We start from the raw sequence: 13,734 nt of genomic DNA on the forward strand, positions 1-13,734 counted from the left end.
GAATATCCGAAGTCGTGTTCATTCAGTGCGGTTCAATATTTTTATCTGTCTCCTTCCTTTCCTTTCCCTTCCCTCAGTGAAGGAGGTCTATCCTCAGAAATCTGCATGCCAGAGGGGAGGGGGTGAACAAGGGCAGTCAATGATAATGGAAAACAATACAATAAAGATTAAGTTAAAACAAGAAATCTGGGTGCTACCTGAGAAACAGTCCCCACCAGCCATAGCTTGCACAGCCGGGCAGCCAGGATTTACACCTGTCCCATGATAGAGGCTGCTGCTTTCCCCTTCCTCTGCCCATGAAGGCACTGATGTCGCTGCTGAAAACCCAGCCCCACACAGTGTTGCCCTGGGCAGGAGTGAGTGCTGCTTTGACAACTTCGTCCCTCTCCTCTGCATCCAAACTCATCCCTTTCCCATTCTGATGGCTTGCTGGATTCTTCCCCTCAGGCAGGCTGGGCCTCTGTACCTTCCCTCTTAGTTTTGTATTCTCCAGGGCCCCTTCTCCCCCCACCGCACCTCTGTAGGGTGTTAGGTGGGGCAGACTCACCTTGTCCCTTGGATCTGCAGCCCCCCGTTGAAGTCTTATCTGCTCACTTGTAGATGCGCAGGTGGGGAGAAACATCCCAGATGGTGTAATGTGCAGGTGCACTTTTGTTCAGCTGTGAATGTTCATTTAGTTGTTAATTAAAGGCAAGAGAAAAAAAGGAGTCATCAGCCATGATGCTGGCATTGCTCCCCTAATGCACTTTAAATTTGTATTCTGCTATTGATGCTTGTGTTCTAGCAAGAAATAATGTGGAGTATGAGAGTTGGTAGGAAATACTCATTTTAATTCTAAAATGGAAGCATTTTGTAATAGATTGACTAATAAACTAGGACTCTTAAAATATTTTAGAAATCTAATTCAATTTTTTACTTCATTATGTATATAAAATATCAAACCTTTAATTTAGTATAAAATAACCAAAATTTAATACCCTTTTACCAGTTTTCTACTTTCTTCAATTTTAATTTTAATTTTAATGTTAATTTTATTTTATTTTATTTTTTACTTTCTTCAATTTTTAAATTCTTTTTTTAAAATTCTTTACTAGTTTACAATTTTTGTGCCCCCTACCTGTTATCTAATTTTTCAGTATGTTCCAGCATAGGCTTCCTGATCTTTTTTTTTTTTTTTTGGTCAAATAATATTCTATCTTTCATGTATGAAGGAAATAGAAGGGAATGTGCTTTGAGGTATTCACAGGAGTTATACATTTGTGGTGGTCTTGCTATTTCTTCTCACTGACTGACCCAGGTTTTTTTATATGATTGAATGGATTTAGGAGAACAAAAACCGTTTGGTGTTGAACTATTGTAGGAATAAGATGATGTACTAATAGATTTTTCAGTGAAACAACCATGAAATAAATATTTGATTTGAATTTATCGTTAACTCTCCTTGTTATTGAGTCTAGTATTTTTTTTTTTTTTAGGTTTAATCATCACTTTATATTTGAGGGTCTAGTATGACGCTTTTAAGTCAAGATCGTAAACATCTTGTATTGTACTCAACCTTTTAACATAGATTCACTATTTCCTAACACTAGGATTTTAATGGGTTATTGGTAGTTTTTTTTTTTTTTTTCTATAAAATGATGTGATGGATCACTAATGGAGAGAATAATGAAGAAAGAAGTGACGTAAGAAAAATAGGAACAGCCTCATAGTAAATTCAGATGACACAGAGTGAGGAAGACAAAGCTATTAAAGACTATATGAACAAAGTCACAGTCTAATTTGCACTTTATTAATTTGTGTTACACTGTCCCATATTGTAATTTTGAAAAACAGAATTTAGGTATGTGAAATGGTGAGTCAATAGCCAACATATATAGAATATTATCTACTTCAGAAATGAATTTTTTGGCCCTGGCTTGTGTGGCTCAGTGAATTGAGTGCTCGCCTGTGAACCCAAGTGTCGCTGGTTCTATTCCCAGTCAGGGCACATGCCTGGGTTGTAGATCAGATCCCCAATTGGGGGCACATGAGAGGCAAGCACACAGTGATGTTTCTCTCCCCTTCTCCCTCCCTTCACTTCTAATAAATAAAATCTTTTAAAAAAATGAATTTTTCTGTAATTTTTTTCAAAGATAATTCTATTATTTTAAATTTCTTTTAAAAAATATTTTATTTTACTTTTAGAGAGAGGGGAAGGGCAGGGAGAAAGAGAGGGAGAGAAACATCGATGTCCAATAGATACATCAATTGATTGCCTCTCACACACCCCCAACTGGGGACCTGGCCCACAACCCAGGCACGTGCCCTGACTGGGAATTGAACCTGCTACCTCTTGGTTTGCAGGCCAGCACTCAATTCACTGAGCCACATCAGCCAGGGCAATTATTTTTAATTTCTGAGGATACTTCAATAACATTTAAAATGTTAATGGAAAAAATGACAAAACTCAGTAGAAGCTTTCTATTCAGATTTCATTAATCCTTTAGTATATTCTTGATAACATGTGAGGCCTCTTATGCCATAACTGACCTTATATTCTCTCCCCTTTACTGGTATTTAGTGCTTCTAATTGATGTTGAGAGAGTACAGAAAATGAAAGAAAATAAGTTAATTTTATTGTTTGTTAGAGACACTGGTAAAATTACCCAGCTTAAAAAAAAAAAAAGTATGATGAAGTATAGCAGTTATAACATAGGGGGAAGATCCCTAAATGAGGAAGGGACCAGTAATTCATGAGAGAAAACATTAAGGTTAGGCAGAATAGTTTTAAATATTAGGTCTAATGCAACAAAGTGAACTAAAAATCTCAGTGCTTAAAATGTTGATGTGTGGCCATACTTGGTCCTAAATAAACAGAACTAATAGGAAAGTGGGGAGAGTCATGGGAAATGTTAATGTTAAATATATTTAGAAATCCTAGGCCAAAATGTGGTTATACTGTGGAAAACAGTAGGTAAAGATAAAAGAATCTGGGATCGTACTACAGAGTGCACAGTATGGATGGTGCTTTTCCAATGAGAGGTAAACGTAAGGATATCTAGATCAAAGTAATGTTCAATATCACCCGCCCCCCGACTCCAATTATAGCTATTAATGTTGATACATTTAACATTACTAGTCTTGGATATGGAAAATTGGTGAATATCAACAATTTCATGTGGTTCTGACCATACATAAATACCTTTAAACACCTTTAAAGTTCTAATTAGCGTATGGGGAAGGAACTTGTAGGTTTACTGAATAGGAATAGATGGTATAAATTCATAGCTACAGTGTGACAGCTATCGATAACCATGTTTTGCTTTAGTCTTCTTTATCAAAGAGAATGAGATACATGGGACAGACTGACAGCTGTGAGGGAGGAGGTGGAAGGGAGGGACTGGATGAAAGGAGGTGAAGGGATTAACCAAGGAACATACATGCACTACCCATGGACACAGACAACATTGTCATGATGGCCAGAGAGAAGTGGGGGCAAGAGCTTGGTGGAGGGGGGGCAGAGGGGGAAAATGGGGACATCTGTAATAGTGTGAACAATAAAAATAAAGTTAAAAAAGGGAATGATTTATAAACTGTAAAGGATGGAGTAAGTATGGTCAAAGAGAAGAAAACCCAAGATACATGAGTACCTTGCTGCTATCAGAGACCCAAAGAAATCCTGGTACAACATACTGAAATAGTTCCCACTGGAAGGCAATTTTTCTCAAATCAGGGTGGACATGAAAAATGGCATTTTATCCAATGGACAAGTATACAAAAGGGAAGAATAGAGCCTAGAAAGTACACATTGATGAACTTAGTTTTAATGTAAGGCGGAAATTCAGACAGATTTATTATTAGACAGGTGTTTTGTGTACTCTCAGAAAAAAAAGAGGTGATCACTGGGAACTTACATATATTTACAAAAAATACTAGTGCCAGCTATTTCCCCTTGAATAGATAATATAATGGGTAATATGAGGCAGCTGTTTTAGAAAACTAATGTATTTGTAATCTTAAATTTCATTGATAAAAGTATAGTTGGAAATAATCCACTGTAGTATGTGCTGATCAGACCACTGGAATATTGTTCTCGATTCTTATTAAGAGGCTCAGACATCGATGAACTAACAACTTTACCAAAACAAAACAAACAAAACAAAACAAAACAAAAAAACAATCATCGTAGTGTTTTGGTGAAAGGTTATTTTTCTGTAGAGGACGAGAGGAAAGAGTTTGTAAATTATGGCTGTGAGTAATGTAGAGGGACCTCACATGTTGAGAGAAGACTTAAGTCACAAATGATAGCTATCTTTAAATATTTCATAGGTTACCATGTGACAAAGGGATTTTATTTTATTTTTTTTCTTGTTTTAGTGTAGCTCCCAGTGGCAGAGCCTGTATTGTTCAGTTAAGGGTAGAGTCTATCCAAAATGAGAGCAGCTCAACATATGAATTGGCCATTTTTGAGAAATACTAATCATCTCTTTACTAGAAGTGTTTTAAGCAGAGGCTGAATGGCCATTTGATTGATAAGTTATAGCTGTATGTTGATGTCTATGTCAATAGATTTGTAAAGTACACACATTAAGTTGTATCCTGTTCTTACTTGAATCTAAGTGTTTTTGTTCTATTACTGAATTTGTTCATGTATCTTGCCTTTTATTAGATAACAGTGTAGAAGCTTATCCTATAAAATTTTAATGAAAAAAATTTAGGAGATGCGAATTCTGAATAGAATATTTGGTAGTAAATATATTTTGTATGTATATACATTTCACTAATTTGTCAGCTGGTTGAATCTGTTAACATTACTAAAAGCTAAAAGCGAAGAAATGTATTTGTGATATCAAAGGTATTTGTCTCAAAAGGGAAGGTCTTAAAATATTTCATGACATTGGCATGTTCACACCACCATTCAAGAGGAAATTCTCTAGAGTTGATTATTAGAACCAGAGTATAACCACCTCAGCTTCCCAGATGGAAAGGTGTCATAACAGTTTCTCAAATGTTGCTAAATCCTTAACCACAGTGGGCGGAGAAGCAGGCATTTTGTTGTGACTAAAATTATATTGATTAGTTGCCCCGTTTTAACTGGTGTTTGCCATTTCACTTTTTGTGATTTGTGGTGCTAAATTCCTTAGTCAATGAGGCTGAGATAACATTGCGTACCCGTTATAGTGTTTTTGAAATACTTAAATATGTAATTAATCAAGATAATTAATTATGTATACTAAAACTTATTACATACATTTTAAGAACTTTAGATTTTAGAAGACTTACTAGTAACAATCCAATAATGACATTATAGTGGACATATTAGCACAGGATTGCAGGGTGTTTTTATTTGTTTGTTTCTTATTAATACTTTATTCTACTTTGTTAGGGTTAAAATTAATTGCTTATCTCTAAACTTGCATTATGCTTATAATAGAAGAACCAATTCACTGAGATAGTACATTTGATAGAGATAATCAGATACAACACAATGATAATTGTGTGCATTTCCCTTTATTTTATTGTTACATTTGAGAAAAGGAATAATGATTTGAGCATCTCCCTTCCCCCAGAGGACCTATATAATTTATGCTAGAAGAACATTAGATCCACTTCTTTCTAGTAAAATGCTCAAGGATTGGTAAAAAGTGAACTCATTTTAATTGTATCTTTATAGCCAATTGAGGAAAATGTTCCTGATAAAGTACTCTATAGATATGTATGAAAAGCAAGAAGCAGCAATACTGAAAAATAGTGGCTAAGTACAGAGTACATGAGAAAGACAGTGTTGACAGACTCCTTAGTGTATAGAGCCTAAGACCTGTTGACATTACCAAATGACTAAGAAAAATGTATTTTCATCTCAGGTGCTGGATGGGTAAACAAACAAAAAAATCACTGAGATGGGAAAGAAGGAATATTCAATGACGTTGTCAAATAACGCAACATGCTATATATTACAATTTTTTTTGAGTAGCTGTGAGTGATGACTAGGAAGAACCTAATAAACAATGTGTTTTTTTGAAATTGAGGTACACCTACATTTCAAGATAAAAATGTATTGTTGAGCATTAAGTTAAATTTTAAAAAGGTACCTGTACTTTTATCACAAAGCAGTTGGTTTCATTTTTCTTGTTTTTTTTTCTAGTCTTAATTCATGTATGCATGCATTTTTTACAGAATTTGAATCAAAGTACACTTATAAGTTTGTGTTTTATATATATATTTTTTGTAGTTCCTAATTTTTCTACACTGCTCTAATTTTTTTCTTTTTTTCTTTTTTAACCGCACCCAAGGATGTGTTTATTGAATTTTTTTTTTTTTAGAGAGAAACAGGAAGCGGGGAGAGAGAAAGAGAAATTGGTTGAGAGACTGAGAGAGAGAGAAACATTGATCAGTTGCCTCTTGGCATGTGCCCTGACTGGGGATTGAACCCACAACATTTTGGCGTATGGGATAATGCTCCAACCAACTGAGCCACCGAGCCAGGACTGCTCTAGTTTTTATATTTTAATTAATAATTTCTACAGAAGAGTCCATTATATATTCTGTAATTTAATTAACCATTTGCCTCTTGTTGGACTTCAGCTATACTTACCAACAGCACTCTCTTAACTGTTTTGTATGTATAACTCTTTTTTGCTAATCAGCCATGTCCCTAGGAGAGATTCCCAGGAGTCAGGCAACAGGTGTGCATATTTTCATGAATCTTGACGTCTGTTGCCAAAATTATTTTCTATATGGATCGTGTCACTTTCTAGTGTATCTAGAAATGTAGGTGTACATCAGTTTCAAGCAGTAATTGTTGGCATTAGGTTTTGGAATTTCTTAAAGCCTAATTCATTGTGTTTTAAAATTGTATCTTGCTATTTTCACTTAAACTTCTTTTGATACTTGGGAAAAATTGTGGTGTTTTCACCGACTCAGTTTATTATTTGTATTTCCTATATTGTGATTTATTTTTTAGTTTTTAACCCACTCATCTATTAGATTTTAATGGTGTTCTTATAGATGATTAGTTTTAAAAGATTAAGACTTTGTCATATTTGTTGCAAATATTTAAAATTTTTCTTTTGAAGTAATTATTATTCTTTTCAGCAAAGGAGTCTTAAAAATAAAAGCTGGTTTTTATATATTATAAAGATGCATAAAATTTTTAGTAACTGTTCCTGAGTTAACAGTTTGGGCCTGGGATGCTAACTCTTAATGAGGCCAAGTGTATTTTGTTTATATGTTTAGTTGTGTTCTTTTGACCATTTAGAAACTCAAGTATTTGTTGCATGAGTGACTGGATTTCTGGGAGGTGTTTACCTCTCCTCTCTTCCACTGCTTCTTTATCTATCTCTGCCCCTCTTCTCAAAGTTGCTTTTCTGATTTTTTTCTTTCTGTTGAAGTTGTTTTTATTTAAACTGGAGACAGCACCCTCTCCTCCCCAGGAATAGTTTGGCAATGTCTGGAGATGTTTTTGCTTTGTCACAACTTGGTGGTTGTGAGGAGTTAGTAGCAACCCGTGCGTAGGGGCCAGGGATGCTGCTAAGCACTGTAAGACAAAGAGTAGTCTTCAATTCTGAAGAATCATCAGGCCCAAGGTGCCAATCGTACTGGGGTTGAGAAACCCTGCCTTGAAGTAACACGACTTTTCTTTCCTCTACTTGCAAAATATGCATAGGGGAAAAAAAAAACAGATGTAATTAATTGATGATTGTTTCAAGGAACTCAAAGCAGTAAGAAATGTTTGATTGAAGAAGGAAAATTACTAAGGTCTCAAAGTTATGACATGTGCTCTTGCCAACACAGAATTGTGGAAATTTTTAGAGATGGGGTGGGGAATAGCTTTCAGAAAGAAATGATCTTACCTGGTACTGATGCTTGGGGATTTTCTACCATTATTTACTTAGCTTAGCATCTCTTAGTGTTACATAGTCAGATCTCTAATTCTCATGATTTACATTCAAAGTTTTGTTGGTTTTGCCGTTCATCGTTCATTTTTTTGTCATTTTGTCAGTTTAAAATGGCCAACGGATCTATTTTTGCCTGAAAAAAGACTTCATTGCTCTTACGATTGAGACACTGACTTTTTTATTATTTACCGTGGCATGGTTCTGATTGCACTAATCAAGCTACAGTTTGATTCTTGCCTTAACTTTGCCCTGCTTCAGCATAAAACTATCATCATTTATACTATATTATTTATGTACAAGGAAAACTGCTTCAAGGTAATTTTGAACTTATAGGGGTCTTACGTTTTGATTAAAATATATTGTGTGGGATGTTAAATATGTTCAGTGTATAAGGGAAGACTGGAAAAATTTCATAGAGCAAGTGCATGCTTGTGCATCCTTACATGGGGATCGAGACATTTGAGGGAAGCGAAAAGCATGTAGGCAGTATTTGAAAGAGAATTATGCAGACTTATATTTTATTCTGGCTCCTTTAAGTACTGGAAACAGCCTAAGTGCCCATCTGTAGATGAGTGGATCAAAAAACTGTGGTACATCTACACAATGGAATACTAAGTAGCAGAAAGAAAGAAGGAACTCCTGCCATTTGCGACAACATGGATGGAACTACAGAGAATTCTGCTTAGTGAAATAAGCCAGGCAAAGAAAGACAAATACCATATGATCTCACCTAATACAGGAAACTAAAGAACAACACAAACAAAGGAACTAAATAGGACAAGGAGCAGAATAGCAGTCAATAGGGGGGAGGGGGGAGGGAGAGAAGGGGGATAAGTAAGGGAAGGGTCTAGTCAAGGAACGTATATGAATGACTCATGGACATGGACAACGGGGAGGGATATGATTGTGGGAGAAGGGGTGGGCTGGGTGGGAGGAGCAATGGGGGAAAAATGGGACAACTGTAATTGAAAAACCAAAAAATAAAAGAAAAAAAGAAAAAGGAAAGAAAATGAACTACAAGACAAACAACAAACAAACAAAATGGAGACAGGATCTAAGGTGACCTCATAGTAGATGAAGCCTCAAAGTTCAGTGGTAACTAGAGGGAGACCATATAGTTTCAGAAACCAAAAACGCAAGAACCTATAGAAAAGCCTAGGAAGAATTGTTTGTTACTGAGAACCTATGTGGTTTCATAGCTTCCTTCCCTTTTCACTATGTAAATCCCCTTATATTGCTATTGCATTTTTAGGGACAGCTGTGCTTGGGTGGATGGGTGTGAGGACAGGAAACATTCCTTATATAATTTTTAAGATGTATTATGCTTAACCAAGTGTAGTTTTTATTCTAAAATTCTTCCATGTTATGGTAACATTCGGCTATATATTTAAAGTGAGAGTCTCTTTGGCTGTTGTGTGCCATGAAAAGCAAAATGGGAATGTGTTCCAGAAACCATGGTTAGGCAAACTAGGACTTCTGGGATTTAAAAGAAGAGTGTCCTTACTGCTTCGCAGTAGTGAACTTGAGGTTATAAAATCATTACATGTGTAATGGAATTTAGACTTCTCACAGGATAGAACTGCTGTGGTATGTGTACCCTGTTTATCTCACCTTAATATTCATCATTTAACTTCATGAAGTAGGTTTTGCTTTTAGGTTTGAAGAAGTGAATGGCCTGTTTTGTGTTTTCCAGTGAATATCACCTCGGCCAGACAATTAACAGGATGCAGTCGCTTCAGCCATATTTTCCCTTCATCTTCTTACCAGCACATTAAGATGCATAAGAGAATTCTGGGGCACTTGTCATCTGTCTACTGTGTAGCATTTGACCGAAGTGGGAGAAGAATTTTTACAGTGAGTTTAAAATTTGTAATACTTCACCATATTAAAGATTAACAACTGAAGCTACGCTTCATGCCATTGAATTATGCTTTATAGGCCGTTTATCCTTTTTAGACCCATGAATGTAAGAAAAGGTGAATGGAAATTGAAAATCTTTTCCCATTCTATATAAGTAAATGAGTGTGAACTATAAGGTCCTCTATCTTAAGGGGACTCTAGTTTAATAAATTAAATCTTCAGAATGCCTATAGTCTAGAGGTGATTAATTTATGTGAAACAAGTTTTGTCTACTCAATTTAATTTTCATTTTAGCCAACACTTATTAATATTAATTTTCCATTTGTCAGTTACTGTAATTGCTCCCAGTTCTGCTTAATTAATGATAACATCATCCTTATGGTCGAATAGTTGAACTATACTACACAGTTAGTACTGAAGATAAAAGTTATTGTATATGTCTTTCTTTGACTTGAGTAATATTTTGAAAATTGGGTTTTCATTAACCAGTCATACTGTGTGATTTTCAGGACCAAATTGTAGCACACTGATATATTTCCAAGAAAAGGCTTAGTCTTATTATTTCAGCACTAAGTTAACATAGAAATGTAGATAATGGCATAATTTTGTTTTTAAATCTCTTTGCTACAACGAAGGAAGTGGTTTGTATTATGAGAAGTTATTAGCTCCTTGGAGTTTATTGAAGACTCTTCATTGCCATTTTCATGACCCAAAATGCATCACCTAAGTATTTGTTTATTGATGACCACAATAAGCATGATGATTGCCATCGTGCTATAAACAAATAATTTTAAATAACTTATTTTCCATAGTGGAGGAGAATTGCTTTTTGCTATTTTTAAAGCTCTTTTGAAATTCTCACTTAGGAAGTTCAGCATATTGTCATCAGAGGTTATCCAGAAAAAGCCTCATGTTTACTGAGAAATGCATGTGGTCCTCAGGTTAAATGTTTAAATATTTGTAGAAAAAATATTCAAGTAATCGAGGGGAAAACAAGGCCGTCAGGCCTAAGGAAAGAAAGAATGGTAGCTACTCTTAATGCTAACTCACTTCGGAGTGGCCTGGCTGTTTTCCTGAGTTGCCAGCATTGGTAGCAGTTCTGAGGAGCCCCTTCCCAGTACCACGGCGAGTCTGGACAATGCTTTGTCAGTGCCCTCATTTGATCATCCTTTATATTTGCCACTGGATCCATATTATATGGAGAGAAGAGACTAAAAGTCAGCGCTTCCAAGTCACAAAATCTTCCCTTTGTCTCGGGCTTTTGGGGGGCAGGGGACATTTCTGCTTCATTGTAAATCTCCTGTCTTTTTCACGTGACGCCAGGGTTCCGACGACTGTTTGGTGAAAATCTGGGCAACAGATGACGGCCGCCTGCTCGCTACACTTCGAGGGCACTCTGCTGAGATCTCGGACATGGCTGTTAACTACGAAAACACCCTAATCGCTGCAGGCAGCTGTGATAAGGTGGTGAGGGTGTGGTGTCTTCGGACCTGTGCACCGGTTGCGGTCCTTCAAGGACACTCGGCTTCTATTACTTCCATACAGGTGAGCACAGTGACGAGAGCCCTCTTGCTTTTGCTACATTGTGTGGGTGACACTATAAAGAGTGGCCGACAGAAAACTGTTGACCGTTTAAGGGCTTTGTTCCTATCCTGTAGACAGGTATTTTTTCAAGTTCCTGTTTCGTATAAATCTGTCCCCTGTAGAACCAAGGAAAAAGGTCACTGAAGAGGAGTTTCAAATACAGCATGAGACATCTTATTTGTCTCGCTCATATTTGCGAAGAAGAAGAAGCTTGTAAATGCTCCCAGGAGCGATAGTAATACCTGTTAGTCAGGATATAAACAGGTTCTAACCTGAATGTTAGCATACTTTGTGTTAACCTTTAAGCCGAGATGCTTTTCAGTGAGATTTAGAGAGAGGTGGGGAGAGGGAGAGGGAGAAGTTTAATGTTAGGAAAACTTAGTCTTAGTTTCACCGATTTTCTCTTCTCTGCTTAATATTTGACATAAAGGACATTGACTTCTTTTAGATGCTTGATCATATAATGTTTTTACCAGATGTTCATAGTGGAAGTCTTGGATACTTCTTCCCCCACAGAACTTTTATTTAACCAAACCAGGCTGAACTTTTGTCCTCATTTGTGTTGAAAGGAAAATAGAGGAATGCTTCTGGAAAGGTCTTTTTTTTTTAAATTATATTTTATTGATTATGCTATTACAGTTGTCCCAATTTTTCCCCTTTGCCCCCCTCCACCAAGCACTCCCCTACACCCTCAGGCAATTCCCACACCATTGTTCATGTCCATTGGTCATGCATATGTGTTCTTTGGCTCCTCCATTTCCTATGCTGTACGTCACATTCCCACGGCTATTCCATAACTACCTATTTGTGCTTCTCAATCCCCTCACCTGTTCCCCCATTCTTCCCACACCATTCCTTTCTGGAACCCATCAGTCTGTTCTCTGTATGAGCCTGATTCTGTTCTGATTGTTTGTTTTTAATTCAATTGTTGATAGATATATATCTATTGCCGTTTTGTTGTTCATAGATTTTATCTTTTTCTTTTTTTCTCCTTGTTAATGAAGACCCTTTAACATTTCGTGTAATGCTGGTTTGATGGTGTTGAACTCCTTTAACTTTCCCATGGCTGGGAAGCTTTTTACCTGTCCTTATATTCTAAATGATAGCTTTGCTGGGTAGAGTAATCTTGGTTGTGTTTCTGTGCTTTTAATCACTTTGAATATATCTTGCCAATCCCTTCTCTTGATGTTTTTAAGATTTTCTCCTTGTCTTTAAAATTTTGCATTTTAATTATTATGTATCTTGGTGTGGGCCTCTTTGGGTTCATCTTGTTTGAGACTCTCTGCACTTCCTGAACTTACATGTCTGTTTCCTTCACCAAGTTTGGGAAGTTTTCCATTATTATTTTTTCTAAAAGGATTTTGATCTGTTGCTCACCCTGTTCTCCTTCTGACACCCCCATGATGCGAATGTTGCTATGCTTGAGGTTGTCCCAGAGGCTCCCTACGATATCCTCATTTGGGGGGGTTATTGTTTTATTCTTTTTTCTTGTGGTTCTGATTGGTGGTGATTGTTGTTGTTGTTGTTGTTTTGACTCCTTATATTCCAAATTGTTGATTTGATTCTTGATTTTATCTTCTCTACTGTTGATTCCCTGTAAATTGTTCTTCATTTCAGTTAGTGTATCCTTTATTTCTGACTGGTTCTATTTTATGGTTTCCATGTTCTTTTTTCTGCTGCTGAAGTCTCACTAAGTTCATCTACTCTCCTCCTAAGTTGATTGAACATCCTTATAACCAGAGTTTTAAACTCTGTGCCTAGTAGATTGCTTATCTCCATTTTATCCAGTTCTTTTTATGGATTTTTGTTCTGTTCTTTCATTTGAGACATAATTTGTTGTCTCCTCATTTTGGCCACCTCCCTGTGTTTGTTTCTATGTATTAGGTAGAGCTGTTTTGTCTCCTGGGCTTGGTAGTGTGGCCTAATGTAGTAGGTGTCCTGTAGGGTCCAGTGGCACAGCGTCCTCATTCACCTAAGCCAGGCACTCCAGGCATGCCCCCACCCCCCACGTCCTATGTGGGTTGTGTGCACCCTCATGTTGTAGTTGAGTCTTGATTGCTGTTGGCAGGGCAATGGGAGGGATTTGCTACCAAGCCAATTGGCTGCAAGGACTGACTGTGATCCATGGAGGGTCAGCTGCACAGGGTTCCACCCCGTGGAGCAGGAAGTAGTTCAATGGGGCTCTGGTGCCCGCTGAGTCCACCCCTTGAGTGTGCCTCCATGGAAGTGGTTGAGTGGTGCTTGGATGTGGTCTGAAGTTGTCCACTGGGTGTGCTGGCTCTTTGACATGAAGAGGTGAAGACCACGTCAGCACTACCCGTGTTCTGCCCAAGGCCTCTTGGCATGATGTACAAAGTGATCTGCAGATGCCTTCTACTTGTGCTGTGCTTGGAGGAACCAGGAGAGGACAACC

At 37.0% G+C, this 13,734-nt stretch overlaps 1 protein-coding gene across 1 annotated transcript in view; it reads left to right on the forward strand.

Moving 5' to 3' along the window:
• The window catches only part of BRWD3 (bromodomain and WD repeat domain containing 3), a 112,112-nt gene that overhangs the window by 33,040 nt on the left and 65,338 nt on the right, over positions 1–13,734 (forward strand). Inside the window, exons 7-8 of the mRNA XM_090265374.1 lie at positions 9,571–9,731; positions 11,061–11,282. Of these exons, the coding sequence (XP_090121500.1) occupies positions 9,571–9,731; positions 11,061–11,282 (383 nt within the window). The remainder of the gene's footprint in view (positions 1–9,570; positions 9,732–11,060; positions 11,283–13,734) is intronic.

The sequence above is a fragment of the Furipterus horrens genome, unplaced genomic scaffold (genome assembly GCF_987537825.1).
Source record: "Furipterus horrens unplaced genomic scaffold, mFurHor1.1.pri manual_scaffold_17, whole genome shotgun sequence".
Lineage (NCBI taxonomy): Eukaryota > Metazoa > Chordata > Mammalia > Chiroptera > Furipteridae > Furipterus > Furipterus horrens.